This window comes from Mauremys reevesii, linkage group 7, assembly GCF_016161935.1.
Source record: "Mauremys reevesii isolate NIE-2019 linkage group 7, ASM1616193v1, whole genome shotgun sequence".
Classification (NCBI taxonomy): domain Eukaryota; kingdom Metazoa; phylum Chordata; order Testudines; family Geoemydidae; genus Mauremys; species Mauremys reevesii.
In genome coordinates this window covers 125,405,120-125,424,877 of record NC_052629.1, presented here as the reverse complement: position 1 = coordinate 125,424,877, position 19,758 = coordinate 125,405,120, and the positions used below count along the sequence as shown (strand labels likewise).

At 62.5% G+C, this 19,758-nt stretch overlaps 3 protein-coding genes across 5 annotated transcripts in view; 2 read left to right on the top strand and 1 right to left on the bottom strand.

Moving 5' to 3' along the window:
• Window positions 1-90: 90 nt before the first annotated feature.
• RPUSD3 (RNA pseudouridine synthase D3) lies at window positions 91-7,871 on the bottom strand. Of its 3 annotated transcripts, none has more exons than XM_039547475.1 (9): window positions 7,774-7,871; window positions 6,666-6,784; window positions 6,399-6,443; window positions 6,096-6,192; window positions 5,678-5,785; window positions 4,026-4,110; window positions 3,763-3,889; window positions 3,407-3,546; window positions 91-2,566 (listed from the first exon to the last, which is right to left on the bottom strand). In XM_039547475.1, the coding sequence occupies exons 1-9, from the start codon at window positions 7,821-7,823 to the stop codon at window positions 2,384-2,386; spliced, it is 954 nt and encodes a 317-aa protein (XP_039403409.1). In that variant the 5' UTR covers window positions 7,824-7,871; the 3' UTR covers window positions 91-2,383. The 3 variants fall into 3 exon arrangements, with proteins under 3 accessions (XP_039403409.1, XP_039403411.1, XP_039403410.1); XM_039547477.1 differs by having other exon boundaries at window positions 6,670-6,784; window positions 7,774-7,865; XM_039547476.1 differs by lacking the exon at window positions 4,026-4,110 and having other exon boundaries at window positions 5,678-5,822.
• A 3,264-nt stretch (window positions 7,872-11,135) lies between these two features.
• On the top strand, window positions 11,136-14,364 carry JAGN1 (jagunal homolog 1). Its single transcript, XM_039481444.1, has 3 exons — window positions 11,136-11,254; window positions 12,335-12,443; window positions 13,017-14,364. Exons 2-3 carry the CDS (start codon window positions 12,355-12,357, stop codon window positions 13,477-13,479), a joined length of 552 nt encoding a protein of 183 aa, XP_039337378.1. The 5' UTR covers window positions 11,136-11,254; window positions 12,335-12,354; the 3' UTR covers window positions 13,480-14,364.
• Window positions 14,365-17,821: 3,457 nt separating this feature from the next.
• Window positions 17,822-19,758, top strand: part of IL17RE (interleukin 17 receptor E) — a 28,715-nt gene continuing 26,778 nt past the window's right edge. The window contains exon 1 of the mRNA XM_039482228.1: window positions 17,822-17,965. Coding sequence (XP_039338162.1) covers window positions 17,867-17,965 — 99 coding nt within the window. The 5' untranslated portion in view covers window positions 17,822-17,866. The remainder of the gene's footprint in view (window positions 17,966-19,758) is intronic.

Below are 19,758 nucleotides of genomic sequence, written 5' to 3'. Positions count from 1 at the left end.
CCCAAGGCAGTTCCCCCTGCCCCCCCATGAGCAACCCCTTGTTTTCACTGCATTGGGACCAGCTGCAGGCTGGGCTCTCTGCCCCCCTGCTGGACCAGACCGCTTCACAACACTGCAGTGAGGCAAGGGGAACGCAGAGCACAGGCCTGTGTCACACACCCTGAGCGCACCCCAGGCTGCTCTGGGGGGCCACCCTACCAGACCCTGGGTGTTCAGCTTCCCTTTGTCTCGGCGGGCTGCAGACCTTGGTGGCACAGACTCTGCCAGGGCTGAGCCCCCAAACTGCCCGCTAGGCACTCGGGGCTGCAGCTCACCTCTTCGGGGCACTCCAGTGAGAGCAGGCAGCCAACGCTTCCAAACCCAGTCACTCTTCGCTACCCCCCGACAAAATAAAGCCCTGCCTCAATTCCCCACCCTTCTGGCGTGGCCAAGATCTCCTGCAGCTCCTGCCTACTGTGAATCATGGGAGTCGCGGGCCTACAAGCAGAAAGGGCCCCCTTGGGTTCCCAACCCTCGAGCATGGGCCTGGAGTCTCCAGGAATTAAAGATTCAGCTTTAATTAAAGATTCTGTCATGTGATGAATACGTCTAACCAAAACAGGCAGCCCTACCTGTGAGCTCCTCAGCATTTATAAAACCCCACCTCCAGCACCTGGGGATTCAACTGCCCCCAGCCCAGGCCCCTCCTTAGCGTACCGTCCCCGGGGGTACCACTGCCCCCTCTCCCTGGGCTGGAGGGCGCAACCTGACGGCCCAGGGCAAACTCCACCTACCTGGAGGTGTCCAGTGATCCAGCACTTTCCTGCTGTGTACAGGGTTCCCCGAACCACCCCAGGAGGACACTGGGAGTGCAAACACCAGAAAGCCAGAGCCCCGCACCTGCACTTGCCCTTGCCTGGGAGAATCTGGCACCATGGTTCGGATGCAGTCAGGGCACGTACCCAGAACATACCCTGGTTCTAACGCACGGGATCGCAGGGGGTCTGTGCTGGCCCCGCTGCTCTAATGGCTCCAGGGCCATGAAGATGGCCCAAGGGGGCCTGCCCTCCTGGGAGAAGCCCCTGAAGGCCACACTCACAGGCAGGGCCCGGGCCAGAGAAGTTGCCTCTCCCAGGCAGCTTTCTGCTCTCTGGCCAGGAAGAGGCTGGCAAGCAGGACTCAGTTCCAGGCCCAGTTCAGCTCGACCTGCAGGGGGAGCAGTTGCTGCTGCACCCCCCCAGGACAGCCTCACACCCAGCAGAGGGAAATTAACCGCTACTGCTCACAGCTCCTTGCAACAGCTTATTCCTAGTGGCAGCCAGTTCAAGGGCTCCTGGGACATGCTCACTGCTGCCATCTCCCCCTGTGAAGCCTGCTGGGCTGGGGGGGCCTGGATCTTTCAGTCCCTCCCCTCAGGGCTCTAGCCCCACCCACCCAGGAGCATGGTGCCAGCACCTCCAGTGCTTTAAAGCTGCTCGGAGACACCCCTCCCCAGGGTGTGGGGTGAGGTGCTGTCGCCGCATGGAGCGTCAGTGGGAGATGGGCTATGCTGTGTCTGCACGCAGCCGGGCCGTCCCCCAGGCTAGCTCCAGGGAGCACCCCTGCCAGGCGGTGGCAGCCCTCCTCTGCCCAGCCAGCTGCCTGTAACCCCAGCCCCACTAGCACAAGGGAACAGCAGGGGCGTAGCTGGGGACACACTGCTTTGATGGGACAACTGCAGCTGGGAGCAGCAGTGAGGGTCCTGCCTCCAAGGAGGGGCTGCTGATCCCAGCCGCCGGGGGAGCACCCGCCCCAGTCCCTAATGCACTGCTGAACATCCCTGACACAGGCAGCCTCAGCAAGGAGACAGAGGGGACATGGGATGGGGCAGGGAAGCCCAAGGCCCTTGCAGAGGTGCCAGAGGGGGCCACGAGACAAGACCCCAAACCAACAGTTTGGCATGGCTGAGAAATGGGGGGGAGGGGGGGCCTGGGGAAAAGGTCCCGAGAGGCAGAAGGATCAGCTCATGGGAGCTCCGCTGTTTGGGCCACGTAAAGATCAGAGTGGCTAACCCCAAGAACCAGGCTGCTGGTGGCATGGAGCGCAGTGCAGACCCTAGGTGGGGCACACACCGAGGCGGAGGAGTCTGGAGCAGCACTCCAGGGGCACCACCAGCCTGCACGGAGCAGGGGGCATGTTCACGGCGATCCAGCCTTCCCAGAGACCATCCCTGCGGGGAGTCCCACCAGCGGGATGCAGAGCCCAAACCTAGAGCTCTGCTAGCAGCAGCCCCAGGGGTGAGTTCTGCTCCTTTTCTGCTTGGGAAATGGCCTCTCTGCCACAGAGCTGGGCCTGCCTCCTGCTTCAGTGGCCTTCTGGGTCAGGGTGGGTCCAGCTGAGCAGGGCCACCCCAGGGGGCACCCGGTCACGGTGCACTCTGGCCCCCCGGGAGTCCCAGCAGACGGAGCGTCTGGAGGAAGAAGGGCGGAGGCGGCGCAGTGAGAATAGCTGTCGGGAGGAGCAGTTGGTGCAGGTGGAGATGCAGTGGCAGGCGATGCAGCAGCTGCTGAGTGAGGCGCAGCCTACGGAGCAGCTGCTCACCCAGGACCTGCAGAGAGGGAGAGAGAAATGGAGCCAAGAGCGCTCGAGTCGCACCCCCCTGCGGTACAGCAGGGATCCCCTCTGGTGACTGAACGTGGCACTCAGGAAGCGGCCAGGGCTAGGCCCCAGCTCTGCCAGCTGGCAGCACACAAGGGGGGGAGGGGGAGAGAGTACAATCAGTGGCTGCCCAAGTGGGATCCTCAGCCCATCCCACACAACAGTGCAGAGGCTGCAGGATCTGAGGCTGAAAACCCTCCTCTGAAGAGCGACTGAAGACTGGGATTGCTAGCATGGACTAAGGTGAGTAAGAGGGGGCTGGAGAAGGAAGACAGGGAGATTGGACACTCCCAGCTCCTGACACAGGGACACACAGTGAAATTCTAAACTGCGAAAAGGAAACAGTCACACAATGCAGAAATCATCTGTGGAACTCTCAGCCACAGGATGGCCCTGAGGACATGGAGAAGGACTAGATGGTAGGCAGCGAAGACGGGATATTCAACCAGCTCCCAGACACCAGGAGGAGGCCTAGTGTGAGGCAGGTCGAACCCCTTCCTCTGCAGCATCTGGTCTGGATGCTGGGCCAGGGGACCCCCAGGTCTCAGCCAGTCTGGCAAGTGCTACGGTCACTCACTCAGAGATGCCCCTCATTCCTGACCCGCAGCCCCTGCTATCCCAGCCCTGGTCCCCTCCACGGCAGACCAGGCAAACTGCCCTGCATGCTGGGCTGACTGGGGGCTTTGCATGCAGGGCTCAGCAATGACTGGCTTCCAGAGGCCAACCCGAGCCGTGGGACCGCAGCGTGCAGCCAGCAAAGGGATTCCCGTGGCGGGGCAGAGCCCGGTACCTGTGTGCGTGGCAGAGCACTCCCCACAGGCAGCAGGAAGGGCTCCCCCAGGACCGTGCCCACACGGGCAGAGTACACGTGGTCACCCAGCGCAGGACACAGCAGCAGCGTCAGGTGCACCAGGAGCTGGCCAGGAAAGGCTGTGGCAAGGAGAGTTGGGGTTAATACGAGTACCTCCCCCACACCCTCCCCCAATCCATGGGCAGCAAATGCACCCTCAACCCCTCCTGCCCAGAGCCCCTCCCTGACAAGGACGGCAGGAGACGTCCCAGTTTAGCCCCTCACCCCCCACCCCCATCTGGGGCCCCGCTGGGCAGGGTTGTCAGGAAGAGGTGAACACAGGGCCCATTCCCCACCTGTCATGGGCTGGAGCTGCACCAGGCCACAGCCCGGAGCCACGCCCAGCACCTTGTAGCGAGTCAGGGTTTGCTTCACCTCCTTCCTCTCCACCTCCCGTCGGGACGGGGCAGCCACCGGCACCACCTGCAACCAGAGCAGAGCCACGCTCTCAGGGAGAGGCTGGAGCCGGAGGGACTGGCCAGGCCCCACAGGACACACCCTGCCCCCACAGAGCTCCACAGCCCCCCAGAACACACAGCTGATTTAACCCTTTCCTTACCAGCTGCAGGTCCCCAACCTGCTCCAGCTTCAGTCCTGTGCGGATCTCCCCATCCACGGCAGCTGGGATCCCGGCAGTGACAGCGCTGGGGGAGAGAGGGGGGAATCACAAGGCAGCTGTACTCTCTGGGCTCCAGGGCTCACAGGGCAGAAAACGGGAGATGAGCGAGACAAGGGAAGGAGGATCCAGGGAACTACAGGCCAGTCAGTCTCACCTCAGTCCCTGGAAAAATCATGGAACAGGTCCTCAAGGAATCAATTCTGAACCACTTAAAGGAGGGGAAAGTGATCAGGAACAGTCAGCATGGATTCACCAAGGGCAAGTCATGCCTGACTAACCTAACTGCCTTCTATGATGAGATAACCGGCTCTGTGGATGAGGGGAAAGCAGTGGATGTGCTATTTCTGGACTTTAGCAAAGCCTTTGATACAGTCTCCCACAGTATTCTTGCCAGCAAGTTAAAGAAGTATGGGCTGGATGAATGGACGGTAAGGTGGACAGAAAACTGGCTAGATGGTCGGGCTCAACGGGTAGTGATCAATGGTTCCATGTCTAGTTGGCAGCCGGTATCAAGTGGAGTGCCCCAAGGGTCGGTGCTGGGGCCGGTTTTGTTCAATATCTTCATTAACGATCTGGAGGATGGTGTGGACTGCACCCTTAGCAAGTTTGCAGATGACACTAAACTGGGAGGAGTGGTTGATACGCTGGAGGGTAGGGATAGGATACAGAGGGACCTAGACAAATTAGAGGATTGGGCCAAAAGAAATATGATGAGGTTCAACAAGGACAAGTGCAGAGTCCTGCACTTAGGACGGAAGAATCCCATGCACTGCTACAGACTAGGGACCGAATGGCTGGGCAGCAGTTCTGCAGAAAAGGACCTAGGGGTTACGGTGGACAAAAAGCTGAATATGAGTCAACAGTGTGCCCTTGTTGCCAAGAAGGCTAATGGCATTTTGGGCTGTATAAGTAGGGGCATTTCCAGCAAATCGAGGGACGTGATCATTCCCCTCTATTCAGCACTGGTGAGGCCTCATTTGGAGTACTGTGTCCAGTTTTGGGCCCCACACTACAAGAAGGATGAGGATAAATTGGAGAGAGTCCAGTGGAGGGCAACAAAAATGCTTAGGGGGCTGGGGCACATGACTTATGAGGAGAGGCTGAGGGAACTGAGATTGTTTAGTCTGCAGAAGAGAAGAGTGAGGGGGGATTTGATAGCTGCTTTCAACTACCTGAAAGGGGGTTCCAAAGAGGATGGATCTAGACTGTTCTCAGTGGTGGCAGATGACAGAACAAGGAGTAATGGTCTCAAGTTGCAGTGGGGAAGGTTTAGGTTGGATATTAGGAAAAACTTTCACTAGGAGGGTGGTGAAGCACTGGAATGGGTTCCCTAGGGAGGTGGTGGAATCTCCTTCCTTAGAGGTTTTTAAGGTCAGGCTTGACAAAGCCCTGGCTGGGATGATTTAGTTGGGTTTGGTCCTGCTTTGAGCAGGGGGTTGGACTAGATACCTCCTGAGGTCCCTTCCAACCCTGAGAGTCTATGATTCTAAGTCAGCACCCTAGAGCTGCAGGACAGCGCGGTCTCTGGCACACAGCCAGGCACCCCGCTGCAGGAGAGGGACAGAGCACTCTGCAGAATGGAGCCCACTCACCGGTAAGTGGCAGGGGGGCGCCCTGCTCTCCGGAGCTGCGTGAAGAATGCATGGAGCTGCTGCGTGGTGCCAGGGCAGCCGGAGAGAAGCACAAGGCCAGAACCGTCTCTGGAGGGGGGCATCAGATTCAGTCCCAAGGCACAGACAGCACCGGAGATGGGAACACAGCACTGAGCTATGGAGAGGCAGCGCCCTGTTCCCCAGCACCCTCCCCACCCCCCACCCCCGCCAGCCCCTCCCTCCCCAACCCCCAGGGCCCCTCCCTCCCCTACCCACACCAACCAGGCCCGTGCCCTCCCATTCCCCCCAACCAGCCAGCCTCCTTCCCTCCCTCTCCTGGCCCGCCCCAACAACCAATGACCAAGCACCCCCTCCTCTCCCTGGGGAGCCGATCCCTGGCCCTTCCCCAGTCACTTACTTCCCAGCTGTTTTGACCACGTGGAGCTCAGGAGGGAGAGACAGCCTCTGGCTCAGATCTGGGAGCAGTGAAACCAAACTCAGCTGCCCTGGACTGCCTGGGACAGGAGGAGGACACAGGGAAGGAGCCATGAGCATGCACTGCCAGCCTGACACCCCCCCACCTGCCAAGTGTCACTCCTCCTGCTCTTGGGGCTGTGGGTGGCCATGGGAACATCCTCTGCACCCCCAGTTCCCCCTCAGGCCGGGAGCGGAGGGACAAGCGAGGCCCAGCACATGGGAGAAGTGAACCCCAAGCACTCACCTGTCACAGCCAGGCCCGGGGGCTTGCTGACCGCCACCAGTGGCCCTGCAACAAGAGAACAGGCTAGGTCAGGGAAGGCCGGGCAGTCCTCCCCAGCATCCCAAAACCCCCTCTTCTTGGGCTAAAGCCAGCCCAGAGACCCAGGCCCAGGCCCCTTGCCACACCCACCGAGCAGCCAGCGCCCTCCCACCCAGGCCTCAGCAGCCCCATCTCCCTGCACAGCAGGGTCTGGCTGATTCCCCTCTGCCCCCCGCGCTGCCCCAGTACCTGCCCGATACACAACCGCTGCCTCCAGCAGCCCCAGCGCCTCCTGCCGGCTCCATGGTCTGGCTGGCCCCAGGATGCTGCCTCTGCCCGGGCCCCCCGGCCTCAGGGGCTGCTGGTACCTGGGGAAGGAAAGAGTGAGGGGAGCTGGGACCATGAGCCAGGCCTGCTGGGGTGGAGACGGGAACCGTGTCTAATCCTAGCAACACCCCCCGACCCCTCCCGGGGGCAACTGCGGCACAGCCCCACACAGTCTCCCCTCCCCCCAAACAGCTCCCCTCCCCTTCCCCACACAGCCCCTTTCCCCCCCAGCCCCCTCCTCTTCCCCCGAACAGCCCCACACACAGCCCCCTCCCCTTCCCCACACAGCCCCCCACACCCCAAAGCCTCCCCTCCCCTCAAACACCCCTCCCCCCACACCCCACAGCCTCCTCCCCTCAAACACCCCCACACCCCTCCCTTCCCCACACAGCCCCCACACCCTCCTCCCCTCAAACACCCCACACCCCCTCTCCTTCCCCACAGCCCCTTTCCCCCAGCCCCTCCTCTTCCCCGAACAGCCCCACACACAGCCCCTCCCCTTCCCCACAGCCCCCACACCCCACAGCCTCCCCTCCTCAAACACCCCACACCCCTCCCTTCCCCACACAGCCCCCACCCTCCTCCTCAAACACCCCCACACCCCTCTCCTTCCCCACACAGCCCCTTTCCCCCAGCCCCTCCTCTTCCCCGAACAGCCCCACACACAGCCCCCTCCTTCCCACACAGCCCCACACCCACAGCCTCCCTCCTCAAACACCCCACACCCCTCTCCTTCCCCACACAGCCCCCACACAGCCCCTTTCCCCCACAGCCTCCTCCCCTTCCCCGAACAGCCCCCTCCTCCCACGCCCCACAGCCTCCTCAAACAGCCCCCAAACCCCTCCCCCACAGCCCCCTCCCTTCCCCACAGCCTCCTCAAACAGCCCCCAAACCCCACACAGCCCCCTCCCTTCCCCAGAACAGCCCCCTCCTCCCACGCCCCACAGCCTCCCCTCAAACAGACCCCAACCCCTCCTTCCCCAAACAGCCCCCTCCTCACACAGCCCCCGCCCGGCCCGGCTCGGCTCACCAGGCCCGGGGTCTCCCCCCCGCGCGGAGCAGGAGCCGAGGCGCCGCCATTTAGCGCGTGCGCGGGGCCAGCCGGGAGGGGCGGGGCCGAGGGGGGCAGGCGCTGGGGAGCCGGAAGTGCCCGCACAGCTCGGCCCCGCCCCCGCCCCGTCTCCCTAGACTAGGCGCGATCAATCGCCCGCCGAGGGCTCGCTGCCCGCGGGGCTGGTGCAGAGGGGCCCTGGGAGGTGGCGAGCCGGGTGCGCAGAGGCCGGGTGGTTCTGCGGGGAGACGCTGGCGGGGGGGGTCTGCTCCGTCCCCACTTTGTGCATTTGGCTTTTCCTTCCTAAGTGACGTGCTTTGCCCCTCGCTGGATTTCATCTTCTTAAACTCAGACCAAGGCTCCATTTCCCAAGGGCCGTTTGAGTTCGAATCCTGCCCTCTCCAGTGCTTGCAACCCCCCCCCCCCCCCGCTTGGTGCCACCTGCAGCTTTTATAAGCGCATCTCCCTCCATTATCCAAGTCATTAATGAAAATATTGACTAGTACTGGACCCAGGCCTGACCCCGGTGGAACCCAGCTAGCTATGGTCTCCTGCTTTCGCAGCGATCCACTGATAACTACTCTTTGAGTTCCACAGTGGTAGCTGTGTTAGTCTCTATCAGCAAAAAGAACAGGAGTACTTGTGGCACCTTAGAGACTAAGAAATTTATTGGAGCATGAGCTTTCGTGAGCTACAGCTCACTTCATCAGATGCATGGAGTGGAAAATACAGTAGGAAAATATATATACAGAGGACATGAAAAAAATGGGTGTTGCCATACCAACTATAATGAGACTAATCAAATAAGATGAGCTATTATCAGCAGGAGAAAAAAAAACTTTTGTAGTGATAATCAGGGTGGCCCATTTCCAACAGTTGACAAGAAGGAGTGAGTAACAGTAGGGGGAACATTAGCATGGGGAAAATAGTTTAGTTTGTGTAATGACTCATCCAGTCTCACTCTTTATTCAAGCCTAATTTAATAGTGTCCAGTTTGCAAATTAATTCCAGTTCTGCAGTTTCTTGCTGGAGTCTGTTTTTGAAGTTTTTTTGTTGAATAATTGCGACTTTTCAGTCTGTAATAGAGTTACCAGGGAGGTTGAAGTGTTCTCTGACTGGTTTTTTAATGTTATTATTCTTGACGTCTGATTTGTGTCCATTTATTCTTTTGCGTAGAGACTGTCTGGTTTGGCCAGTGTACATGGCAGAGGGACATTGCTGGCAAAATTAATTTGCAAAATGGACACCATTAAATTAGGATTGAATAAAGAGTGGGAGTGGATGAGTCATTACATAAACTAAACTATTTCCCCATGCTATAATTCCCTCTACTGTTACTCACACCTTCTTGTCAACTGTTGGAAATGGGCCATCCTGATTATCACTATAAAAGTTTTTTTTCTCCTGCTAATAGCCCACCTTTTCGATTAGTCTCATTAGAGTTGGTATGGGAACACCCATTTTTTCATGTTCTCTCTGTGTGTATATATATCTATATATCTATCTTCCTACTGTATTTTCCACTGCATGCATCTGATGAAGTGGGCTTTTGCCCAAATAAATTCGTTAGTCTCTAAGGTGCCACAAGGACACCTCGTTCTTTTTACTCTTTGAGTGCAGCCTTTCAGCTGATGGGAGGAGACCCCTTAGCCCAGCTCAGTCTTTCTCAGCATCTCCAAAGAGCACGTGTAACGCCGACAGACCCCTGCCGTTGTCGGCCGGGATTGATCCTGGAACCTCTGGAGCTTAGTGCATGAGCCTCTAGTGCAGGGGTTGGCAACCTTTCAGCAGTGCTATGCCGAGTAGAATCATAGAATATCAGGGTTGGAAGGGACTTCAGGAGGTCATCTAGTCCTACCCCCTGCTCAAAGCAGGACCAATTCCCAACTAAATCATCCCAGACAGGGCTTTGTCAAGCCTGACCTTAAAAACCTCTAAGGAAGGAGATTCCACCACCTCCCTAGGGAACCCATTCCAGTGCTTCACCACCCTCCTAGTGAAAAAGTTTTTCCTAATATCCAACCTAAACCTCCCCCACTGCAACTTGAGACCATTACTCCTTGTTCTGTCATCAAGTACCACTGAGAAGAGTCTAGGTCCATCCTCCTTGGAACCCCCTTGCAGGTAGTTGAAAGCAGCTATCAAATCCCCCCTCATTCTTCTCTTCTGCAGACTAAACAATCCCAGTTCCCTCAGCCTCTCCTCATAAGTCATGTGCTCCAGCCCCCTAATCATTTTTGTTGCCCTCTGCTGAACTCTTTCAAATTTTTCCACATCCTTCTTATAGTGTGGGGCCCAAAACGACACAGTATCCAGATGAGGCCTCACCAGTGCTGAGTAGAGGGCAATGATCACATCCCTCAATCTGCTGGCAATGCCCCTACTTATACAGCCCAAAATGCCATTAGCCTTCTTGGCAACAAGGGCACACTGCTGACTCATATTCAGCTTCTCGTCCACTATAACCCCTAGGTCCTTTTCTGCAGAACTGCTGCCCAGCCACTCGGTCCCTAGTCTGTAGCAGTGCATGGGATTCTTCCATCCTAAGTGCTGGACTCTGCACTTGTCCTTGTTGAACCTCATCAGGTTTCCTTTGGCCCAGTCCTCTAATTTGTCTAGGTCTAGAGTCTTCATTTATTCACTTTAATTTAAGGTTTTGCGTGCCAGTCATACATTTTAGTGTCTTTAGAAGGCCTCTTTCTATAAGTCTATAATATATAACTAAACTATTTTTGTATGTAAAGTAAATAATGTTTTAAAATGTTTAAGAAACTTAATTTAAAATTAAATAAAAATGCAGCGCTCCCGGACCGGTGGCCAGGACCCGGGCAGTGTGAGTGCCACTGAAAATCAGCTCGCGTGCCATTGCCCACCCCTGCTCTAGAGCCTGAGGTAAAAGCCAAGTGGCTGTTAGCTAAGGCGGCAGAGCACCCATTTTCTCTCTCTGCGAAGCCCCCCCCCCCCGCACAAAACACACGTTTTGCCGAGGCAAGTGGCCGTGTGAAGGCGGCTTTGTGGGGGGGGGGGGGCTCTCCTGCTGACAACGCTAAAGCCACTCGTGGGGGTGGAAGTGGGGCCGAAGCCGAAGCGCGTTGACCCAGGCAGAGTGTGAGCGACGCGGCCGCGTCCCTAGAGCTGCGCGGTGTGGACGAGCCCTGAGCCGCCTTGGCGGCAGTGGAAGGGACGCACAGCTCCCGCTGGGCGGCGGACACGCCCCTCGCTCCTCCCCCTGGGCGGCGGGCACGCCCCTCGCTCCTCCCCCTGGGCGGCGGACACGCCCCTCGCTCCTCCCCTGCTGCGTCCTGGGCAGGAGGCAGAACCATAGACCCGGACCTCCCGCGGCGGAGACAAGCCCGCCACCGGGTAACCATAGAGTTGGCCTCCTGCGGGCAAGAAGGGCCCGACGATACCATAGAGAGTGACAGAGTGTCCTGGGCACGGCCGGCTCCGTCCGTGGCAGGTGGGAGAGCGGGGCTGGGGGTGGGGCGGGGTCGGCTGGGGGAGGATCCCCAGCTATGGGGTCGGCTGGGGAGGATCCCCAGCTAGGGGTCGGCTGGGGACAGGATCCCCAGCTGGGGTCGGCTGGGAGGGGATCCCCAGCTATGGGGTGTGTGGGGTCGGCTGGGGAGGATCCCCAGCTATGGGGTCGGCTGGGGAGGATCCCCAGCTACAGGGTGTGGTGGGGTCGGCTGGGGAGGATCCCCAGCTACAGGGGGGTCGGCTGGGGAGGATCCCCAGCTATGGGGTCGGCTGGGGGAGGGGATCCCCAGCTACGGGGTGTGGTGGGGGGGTCGGCTGGGGGAGGGGATCCCCAGCTACGGGGGGTGGTGGGGTCGGCTGGGGAGGATCCCCAGCTATGGGGTCGGCTGGGGAGGATCCCCAGCTATGGGGTGTGTCGGGGTCGGCTGGGGAGGGGATCCCCAGCTATGGGGTGTGTCGGGGTCGGCTGGGGAGGATCCCCAGCTATGGGGTCGGCTGGGGAGGGATCCCCAGCTACGGGTGTGGTGGTGGGGGTCGGCTGGGAGGGATCCCCAGCTACGGGGTGGTGGGGTCGGCTGGGGAGGATCCCCAGCTATGGGTGGGGTGGGCTGGGAGGATCCCCAGCTATGGGGTCGGCTGGGGAGGATCCCCAGCTACGGGGTGTGTGGGGTCGGCTGGGGGGAGGGGATCCCCGGCTACGGGGTGTGGTTGGGGGTCGGCTGGGGGAGGATCCCCAGCTATGGGGTGTGGTCGGGGGTCGGCTGGGGGAGGGGATCCCCAGCTACGGGGGGAGGTCGGCTGGGGGAGGGGATCCCCAGCTATGGGGTGTGGTGGGGGGGTGGCTGGGAGACCCGGTCCCCGCTATGGCAGGGTGGCTGCCCGCAGTCACATGATCCGTGTAATCCCATGTGCTTTCACCAGTGGTGCCCGGCTGGGCCTGCCTGGGATTGCTGCCATGTTCCCACAGGGTGATCGGGGCACAGAGCTCCTGTGGGTACTGGTGTCCATACCCCGAATGGCAGCATGTCCCCCTGGCTCACCCTGCCCATCTCTCTGGCAGGGCTTGGGCTGCCTAGCACCATGGCCTCCCGTGCGGGCCCCCGGGCTGAGGGCACAGATGGCAGTGACTACCAGCATCGCGAGAGGGTGGCCTCCCATTACCAAATGAGGTAGGTCCGAGTGCAGGCTGGGTTGAGACGTGAAAGCCCCGGGCCCCATTCCGGGTCTCTGCCCAGTGAGCTGGGGCAGGATGCGGAGCCGCCCAGCTGGACTGAGCTGGTGTCCGTGAATGGCTGGGCGTTCCCTGGAGTACGTCTGTCCCCAGGGCACTGTGTGCTGGGATTCAAGGGTCGCTGCACCTGTCTGAGGGCCTGAAGGTCCAAGCCAGGGTGGTGGTGGTGGGGGGGGGTGTCCAGGGCAGGTTTGTTATGCTGCAGTGCAGCCTCCTCCTTGCCCAGCCCACAGGAAAGCCGAAGGGGCTGTGCACGTCGGCTCTGGCTCACGAGCAGTTCCCACCCGAGTGAGCATTACAGGCGGGTGCCCTGCCCCTGCCCCTGCCAGGGGTGTTCCCTCCACAAAGCAGCTGCTTGTGGCTTTGGCTGGCAGGGGGCAGCCTCGCTCTGTTGGGGTCCTGGGTTCACTCTCCTGCCCCAGAGTCCCTCCTGCCCTGCCCCTCCCACTTCGGTGGGCTCCCTAGCTTTGCCTAAGTGTTACCCTGACCCTGGCTTTCTCCCTCTCCACAGTGTGGCCCTGAAGACCGAGATAAAGAAGCTGATCTACATGCAGGTGGCCATCTGGCTGCTGCTCCTGGCCCAGATGTGTGTGGGTCACCTGAAGCTGCTGCCCCATGACCAGGTGGCCATGCCCTACCAGTGGGAGTACCCCTACATGCTCAGCATCATCCCTTCTCTCTTCGGCCTCATGTCCTTCCCCCGCAACAACATCAGCTACCTGGTGCTGTCCATGATCAGCACAGGCCTGTTCTCGGTGGCACCCCTCATCTACGGCAGCATGGAGATGTTCCCCATGGCGCAGCAGCTCTACCGCCATGGCAAGGCCTATCGCTTCATCTTCGGCTTTTCCGCCGTCTCCGTCATGTACCTGCTGGTGGTGGTGGCGGTGCAGGTGCACGGCTGGCAGCTCTACTACAGCAAGAAGCTCCTGGACTCCTGGTTCACCAGCACGCAGGAGAAGAAGAAGAAATGAAGAGGGACTGGGAGCCACACACCTGTGTGACTCGGGGGGGGGGGGGGGGAAGGGGCTGGATGGCACCACGGTGGGGTCCCCATTTTTGGGCAGCTCTGCTGGTAAACACTGAAAGCTCCCTGTAGGCTGGGCTGCCCTGCCAGGCACCCAGCCGGAGTGTGCTCAGGGTTCCTCCAACCTTAGCCCTGGCTGGTAGTGACTGAATGTTCTTCAGTGGCTGGTGGGCCAGGGCTGGGTAGGAGGGCAGCTCCTGATGCCACCAGAGTACCCTCACCAGAAGTCCCCTGGCAGCACGTGGCTCTGGTTGGCTGGGATGAGAGGGGCGTGCATGATGGGAGTGGCCTGGGGGCAGCCACCAGCCCTTACTGATCTCCCCATTTCATGGAGCAGAAACGTGCCCTGACCGCAGTGCCTCTGTGCTGAAGTCTGACAACATGGCACAGCCCCAGGGCTGCAGACGGTGGTTGGCGTGGTGCTGCCCACTCCCACAGTGGCTTGTGCTGTGCTGGGCCAATGTCTGTGTCTGAGGCCCAGTCTGCACCAGTGCCCTGCCCAGATTGCCCTGGAGGCATGCAGGGCCTTCCCTTCCCCCGCAGCTGGGTGAATTCCATGCCTCCTCCTGGGAATGAGCAGCTCCGAGTCACCAGAGAGCCCGTGGTCTCAGGCCAGGTGCCTCCCAGCCCCCAGTGCCGCTGGCTGTGAGAGGGGCGGCGCTGGGGCCGAGGGGGGTCGGGCTGGTGCCACTTGCTGCGAGAGGGGCTGGGTTGGTGCCCCCAGGGCCGCTTGCTGCAAGAGGGGCAGCGCTGGGGCCGAGGGGGGTCGGGCCGGTGCCGCTTGCTGCGAGGGGGCAGCGCTGGGGCCGAGGTGGGTCGGGCCGGTGCCGCTTGCTGCGAGGGGGGCTGCGCTGGGGCGGAGGGGGGTCAGGCCGGTGCCGCGTGCTGCGAGGGGGCAGCGCTGGGGCCGAGGTGGGTCGGGCCGGTGCCGCTTGCTGCGAGGGGGCAGCGCTGGAGCCGAGGTGGGTCGGGCCGGTGCCGCTTGCTGCGAGAGGGGCAGCGCTGGGGCCGAGGGGGGTCGGGCCGGTGCCGCTTGCTGCGAGAGGGGCTGGGCTGGGGCCGAGGGGTCAGGCCGGTGCCGCTTGCTGCGAGGGGCAGCACTGGGGCCGAGGGGTCAGGCCGGTGCCGCTTGCTGCGAGGGGCAGCACTGGGGCCGAGGGGGGTCGGGCCGGTGCCGCTTGCTGCGAGGGGGCAGCGCTGGGGCCGAGGGGGGTCGGCCCGGTGCCGCTTGCTGCGAGGGGGCAGCGCTGGGGCCGAGGGGGGTCGGGCCGGTGCCGCTTGCTGCGAGAGGGGCTGGGCTGGTGCCCCCAGGGCCGCTTGCTGCGAGAGGGGCAACACTGGGGCCGAGGGTGGTTGGGCCGGTGCCGCTTGCTGCGAGAGGGGCAACACTGGGGCCGAGGTGGGTCGGGCTGGTGCCACTTGCTGCGAGAGGGGCAGCACTTGGGCGGAGGGGGGTCAGGCCGGCGCCCCCGGTGTCGCTTGCTGCGAGAGGGGCTGGGCTGGTGCCCCCAGGGCCGCTTGCTGCGAGAGGGGCAGCACTGGGGCCGAGGGGGGTAGGGCCGGTTCCGCTTGCTGCGAGAGGGGCTGGGCTGGTGCCCCCAGGGCCGCTTGCTGCGAGAGGGGCAGCACTTGGGCGGAGGGGGGTCGGGCCGGTGCCGCTTGCTGTGAGAGGGGCAGCACTTGGGCGGAGGGGGGTCGGGCCGGTGCCACTTGCTGTGAGAGGGGCAGCACTTGGGTGGAGGGGGGTCGGGCCGGCGCCCCCTGTGTCGCTTGCTGCGAGAGGGGCTGGGCTGCTGCCCTCGCCCCCAGCACTGGCACAAACTGCTTCTCCCACATAAGTGACCAGAAGGATGAAATAAAGAGCCACCTTGCTGAGCATGCAGCCTCCAGCACTGTCTGCCGGGGGTGGGGGATGGGCAGATACCCTCACTGCCCTGGGTTGATTTGTGTCCCTTAGCCCCCCCCACCCCGAGTCTGTCCTGCTGTCAGGTCCCCAGAAACCCTGGGGATGGCAGTGTCTAGACCCCTGCTGATCTGCCCCCCCCCCCAGTGTCTTTGTCCTCCCAGCCCCTGTCTATGACCCTCTGAGAGATGAGCCTATTGCCCCTCCTGAAAGCCAGCCATGGCGACAGGTGGCTCCTGTCCCCATGCCTGGGCAGCCTTTCAGATGCTGTGTTGGGCTCTGGCCTGGTGGGGTGGCTGCAGGGCAGGGTGTTGGGCACAGGCCGGTTCGCCCTGAAGAGAGAGGCCTGCTCGTACCACCGGTTATGCACCCCGCTTGTACCACCGCGTGTGCACCTGCCACCAGCCTCAGTGATACAGCTGGAGAAGCTAACGGCTTGGGTGCCTGCTCCTGCCCCGTTGCTATGGGCTCTGCCTGTCCTCCCCGTCACTGGGGCGAGGGAGAGCCTTGGGGGCCTGGGGAGGAAGGTGGTCCTGATCTGAGGCTGCACCATAGTGACAGGCCAGAGAAGCGGCGGCAGGGCCTGGGTGAGGAGGGACATACCAGTTGTGGTGCGGGGGTAACCCTGCCTTAGGGGGCAGTTCTTTGGGCTGTGCCTGGGAGTGGGGGGGTGGGGTGATGGAGCATGGTTCTGCCTTGGTGCCATGGCATCTGCTTGTGCCCCTGGGGGCAGGACCTGATCCTGTGTCTGGTGCCACCCTTGGAGGGGTCCCTTCCTGTCAGTGTGTTGCTGTGTGCCCCTCTTGCAGACCCATGGGCTTTGGGACCGGCTCTGGGGGCCCCCTGTAGTGGGGCAGAGCGCCTGGGGTCCCGCTCGGGCCTCTGGGCTCCATCCCACTGCTCTGGCCCACGAGCTCTGCCCAGCAAGTCCCCCTGAGACAGAGCCGGGCAGAGACTCGGAGCACCCTAGGGAGCAGCCCCCCTCTGCCAGCGCCGGCAGAGAGACAGGCAGCGTGGGCCCAGCCCGGCTCATCAGTCCCCTGAACCCAGCGCAGGCAGCCCCGGGGGAGCCCAGAGAAAGGACAGTTCCCGCAGAGCCCGGCCAAGCTGTAGAGACCCCCTGGGCTCCCCCTCTGCCTCCCGGCTGTCTGATCCCCTGCCGGACTGAGCGCTGGGCTGTTCGCTTTCAAACACAGGGATCTCCTGCCAGCGCTGTGCCCGGGGTGCTGAGCCTCGGGCTGCCACCAGCAGGACCCCCGCCCCGCCCCGGACCCAGCCCAGCCGCCACGTGAGGAGCAGGCTGCCGCCGCACGTGCTGCCCGCTGCGTGGGTGGGTTCGGTGCAGGCTGCTGCCGTCTCACAGGAAGCGTGAAAGAAACCAGGTCAACCGCCGTGTTCCTATTACCCTGCGGCGGGGGCAGTGGGCGGACAGGGAGCCTGCGGGGGGGCTGCGCCTGCGGCGGGGGGGCAGTGGGGGGACAGGGAGCCTGCGGGGGGCAGCGCCTGCGGGGGGGGGTTGGGGGGCAGTGGGAGACGGAGCCTGCGGGGGGGCAGCGCCTGCGGCGGGGGGGCAGTGCGGCGACAGGAGCCTGCGGGGGCAGTGCGGAGACAGGAGCTTTCGGGGCTGCGCCTGCGGGGGGGGGGCAGTGGGGGGACAGGGAGCCTGCGGGGCAGCGCCTGCGGCGGGGGCAGTGGGGGCAGCGACTGCGGGGGCAGTGGGGGCAGGAGCTTTCAGGGGCTGCGCCTGCGGCGGGGGCAGTGGGGACAGGGAGCTTTCGGGGGGCAGTGGGGGGACGGAGCTTTCGGGGGGCAGCGCCCTGCACCTCACTGCTCCGCGGACTGCTGGCAGATGATAATTCTCACCAGCATGTGCTGGGCCTGGGCAGACGGGGGCTCTCTTGTGGGGAGCGCGCACCTCCCATGGTGTTTGTTCCTCCTGAGGGTCCCGGGCCTGGCCCCCGTGTCCCGGCTGCCAGGGAGCAGGTGTTAGTTGCCCTGCTGCTGGGGGTGTTTCTGGGGGCAGCTCCTGGCAGGAGCCACCCCGCGCTCTCCTGGGGGGGGGGGTTGTGTCCCCCTGGCACCAGCTGTGCCCCCTGCCGCCGAGGTGAGAGCAGAGCTCGGCACCCCCCGCCCCGGGCAGCCCATCCTGGGCCCTCCTGCCCAGGGCAGCGGGGCAAGCGCCATCCTGCCGCCCATCCCCGCCGCACCTGGGCGCCCGCCAGGTACCTTGGCACCAGCACGGGCGGGGGGCGCCCCCCGATCCGGCCGAGAGGCAGCGCCCGGTGCGGGGCTGCCGGGGGCGGAGGGCCCCGGGGGGTGGCTCCCGCCCCGCCCCGCCCCGCGATGATGAAGCGGGGCGGGCAGGAATGCGGCGGAGCCGGCCCAGCCGGGTGCCGTGTGCGCCCCGCGCAGCCATGCGCCAGCCCCGCTGATGGGGCGCCCCGCGCCCTGCGCCCTGCTGCTGGCCGCCGTCCTGCTGCTGGCCGGGCCCCGGGCCGGAGCGCCGCGCCCCCGCGTCACCGCCAACTTCGTAAGGACCGGGCGGGGGGTGCGGGGTCCCGGGGCCGGAGCCAGGGGGTTCATCCCGGCATCCACCCGCTCCCAGAGCCCCGGGCGGGCACCCAGCGGCGAGGGGCCGGGGGAGGCGGCGGGTCGGGCAGCTCCGTGGCCCGCTCGCTGCCCGGGCTCTCCCCGGGAGCTGGACGAGAACCAGCCGGGGCTGGGCCGGTGCCCCGGTCGGGGGCGCTTTGGGAACTGGGCACAAGCGAACCGGGTGGGGACGGGGGGCGCCCCCCCGGGGGACGGGGTTTGGGGCGCGCGGTTGTAGGGCGCTAGGCCGCCGTTGGGCCCGGCCTGACCGCACCTGGGTACGGCAGGTGTAAATGGAGTCTGGGTGAGCTGGGGCTGGGCCCGGTGCTTTGTGTTCCGTGTGGCCGAGCGGAGCCGGGCCGGGCCCCCAGGGCTGGGTCGGTAGCAGGAGTGAAGAGAACAGGGTTGTTTGCGTGGCAGGTGCAGTAACTAGCCGGGCTGTGTAATGATGAAGAAATGGCTGGTCCAGCAGCTAGCAAGAAACGGGGCAAAATGAGACCAGGACAAAACCTGGAGGGGGAGGGAGCCACTGCCTTTAATCTCCCTTGCCTGGGCCAGGGCAGAGGTCAGCTCTGCATTGCAGGGTTAGAAACCTGCCCTGCTGCGAGGAGCTTGCTCTGGTTAGCTCCCCCAGGAGCTGGGCTGGGGTGAGTGAGCCCGGCCTGGCCGCGCCCCAGGGAACAGAGTGGGTGAGGGGCTGTTGGCTCCAGCAGCGAAGGGTAACCCGGCCCTGGGGCTGGAGGCTGATGCCAGACAAATTCGGGTGCTAATTTTGGACAGGGAGGGGAATTAGAACAGTTTCCTGGGGCAGGAGGGTGGAGGATTCGCCATCCCTGGCCGTGGGTCAGTGGGGAGCGGGGGTTTGCTAACAGTTCTGCTCGAGAGGTTACAGGGGGCAGGTCTCTGCCCTGGGCTGGGCACGGGGCCAGACTAGGGGATCCCATGGTCCCTGCTGGCCTGGGGACATAAGACTGAAACGTGGGCAACAGGTTAAAATGGAGGAAAGGAACCTCTTCTTTACACTGGGCGTAATTAGCCAGTGGAACTTACTGCCACATGGAATCCTTGAAGCCAAGAGCAAGCTCAGGGACACTTGTGTGAAGAATGAGGGTGCCCGTGGTTATGCGGGGAGCGGAATCAGTGTGTGAGCAGGGCTGTGCGTGAGCCCACCTACTGCCGGGGCCAGGGGAGCATTCCAGAAATGCCAGGGGGGCTCCTGTTCCTGCCTGGGAGCAGCTGGTGCTGGCTACTGCTGGGGAGGGAGGAAAAGAGAGGTGGATTCCCTGGGGTCCCCATGTGGGGGAGGGGATGGATTCCTCACTACAGGTAAAAAGAATGAGGAGTCCTTGTGGCACCTTAGAGAGTAACACATTTATTTGAGCACAAGCTTTCGTTGGCTACAGCCCACTTCATCAGGTGCATGGAGTGGAAAATACAGTAGGAAGTCAGGAAATTCAGGCTTGAAATTAGACGAAGGTTTCTAACCATCAGGGGAGTGCAATACTGGAACAGCCTACCGAGGGAAACAGTGGGGGCGAAGGACCTCCATGACTTTAAGATTAAGCTAGATAAGTTTATGGAGGAGATGGTATGATAGGATAACGGGCTTAGTCAATAGGTCAATTAAGTGCCACACTGGTAAATAGTACAATGGGTCAATGGTATGATATAACCTTTTTCCAGAGGGTATGGCTGGAGAGTCTTGCCCGCATGCTCGGGGTTCAGCTGACCGCC

Bases quoted from the DNA above. Each gene is read 5' to 3' on its own strand.
- RPUSD3 (XM_039547475.1), bottom strand. From the start codon at position 7,823: ATGGCGGCGCCTCGGCTCCTGCTCCGCGCGGGGGGGAGACCCCGGGCC. The intron at 6,785-7,773 runs GTGAGCCGAGCC...TTCCTTCCCCAG, and splicing joins GGGGGGAGACCCCGGGCCTG to GTACCAGCAGCCCCTGAGGC. The intron at 6,193-6,398 runs GTGAGTGCTTGG...CTCCTGTCCCAG, and splicing joins CCCGGGCCTGGCTGTGACAG to GCAGTCCAGGGCAGCTGAGT.
- JAGN1 (XM_039481444.1), top strand. From the start codon at position 12,355: ATGGCCTCCCGTGCGGGCCCCCGGGCTGAGGGCACAGATGGCAGTGAC. The intron at 12,444-13,016 runs GTAGGTCCGAGT...CCCTCTCCACAG, and splicing joins GCCTCCCATTACCAAATGAG to TGTGGCCCTGAAGACCGAGA.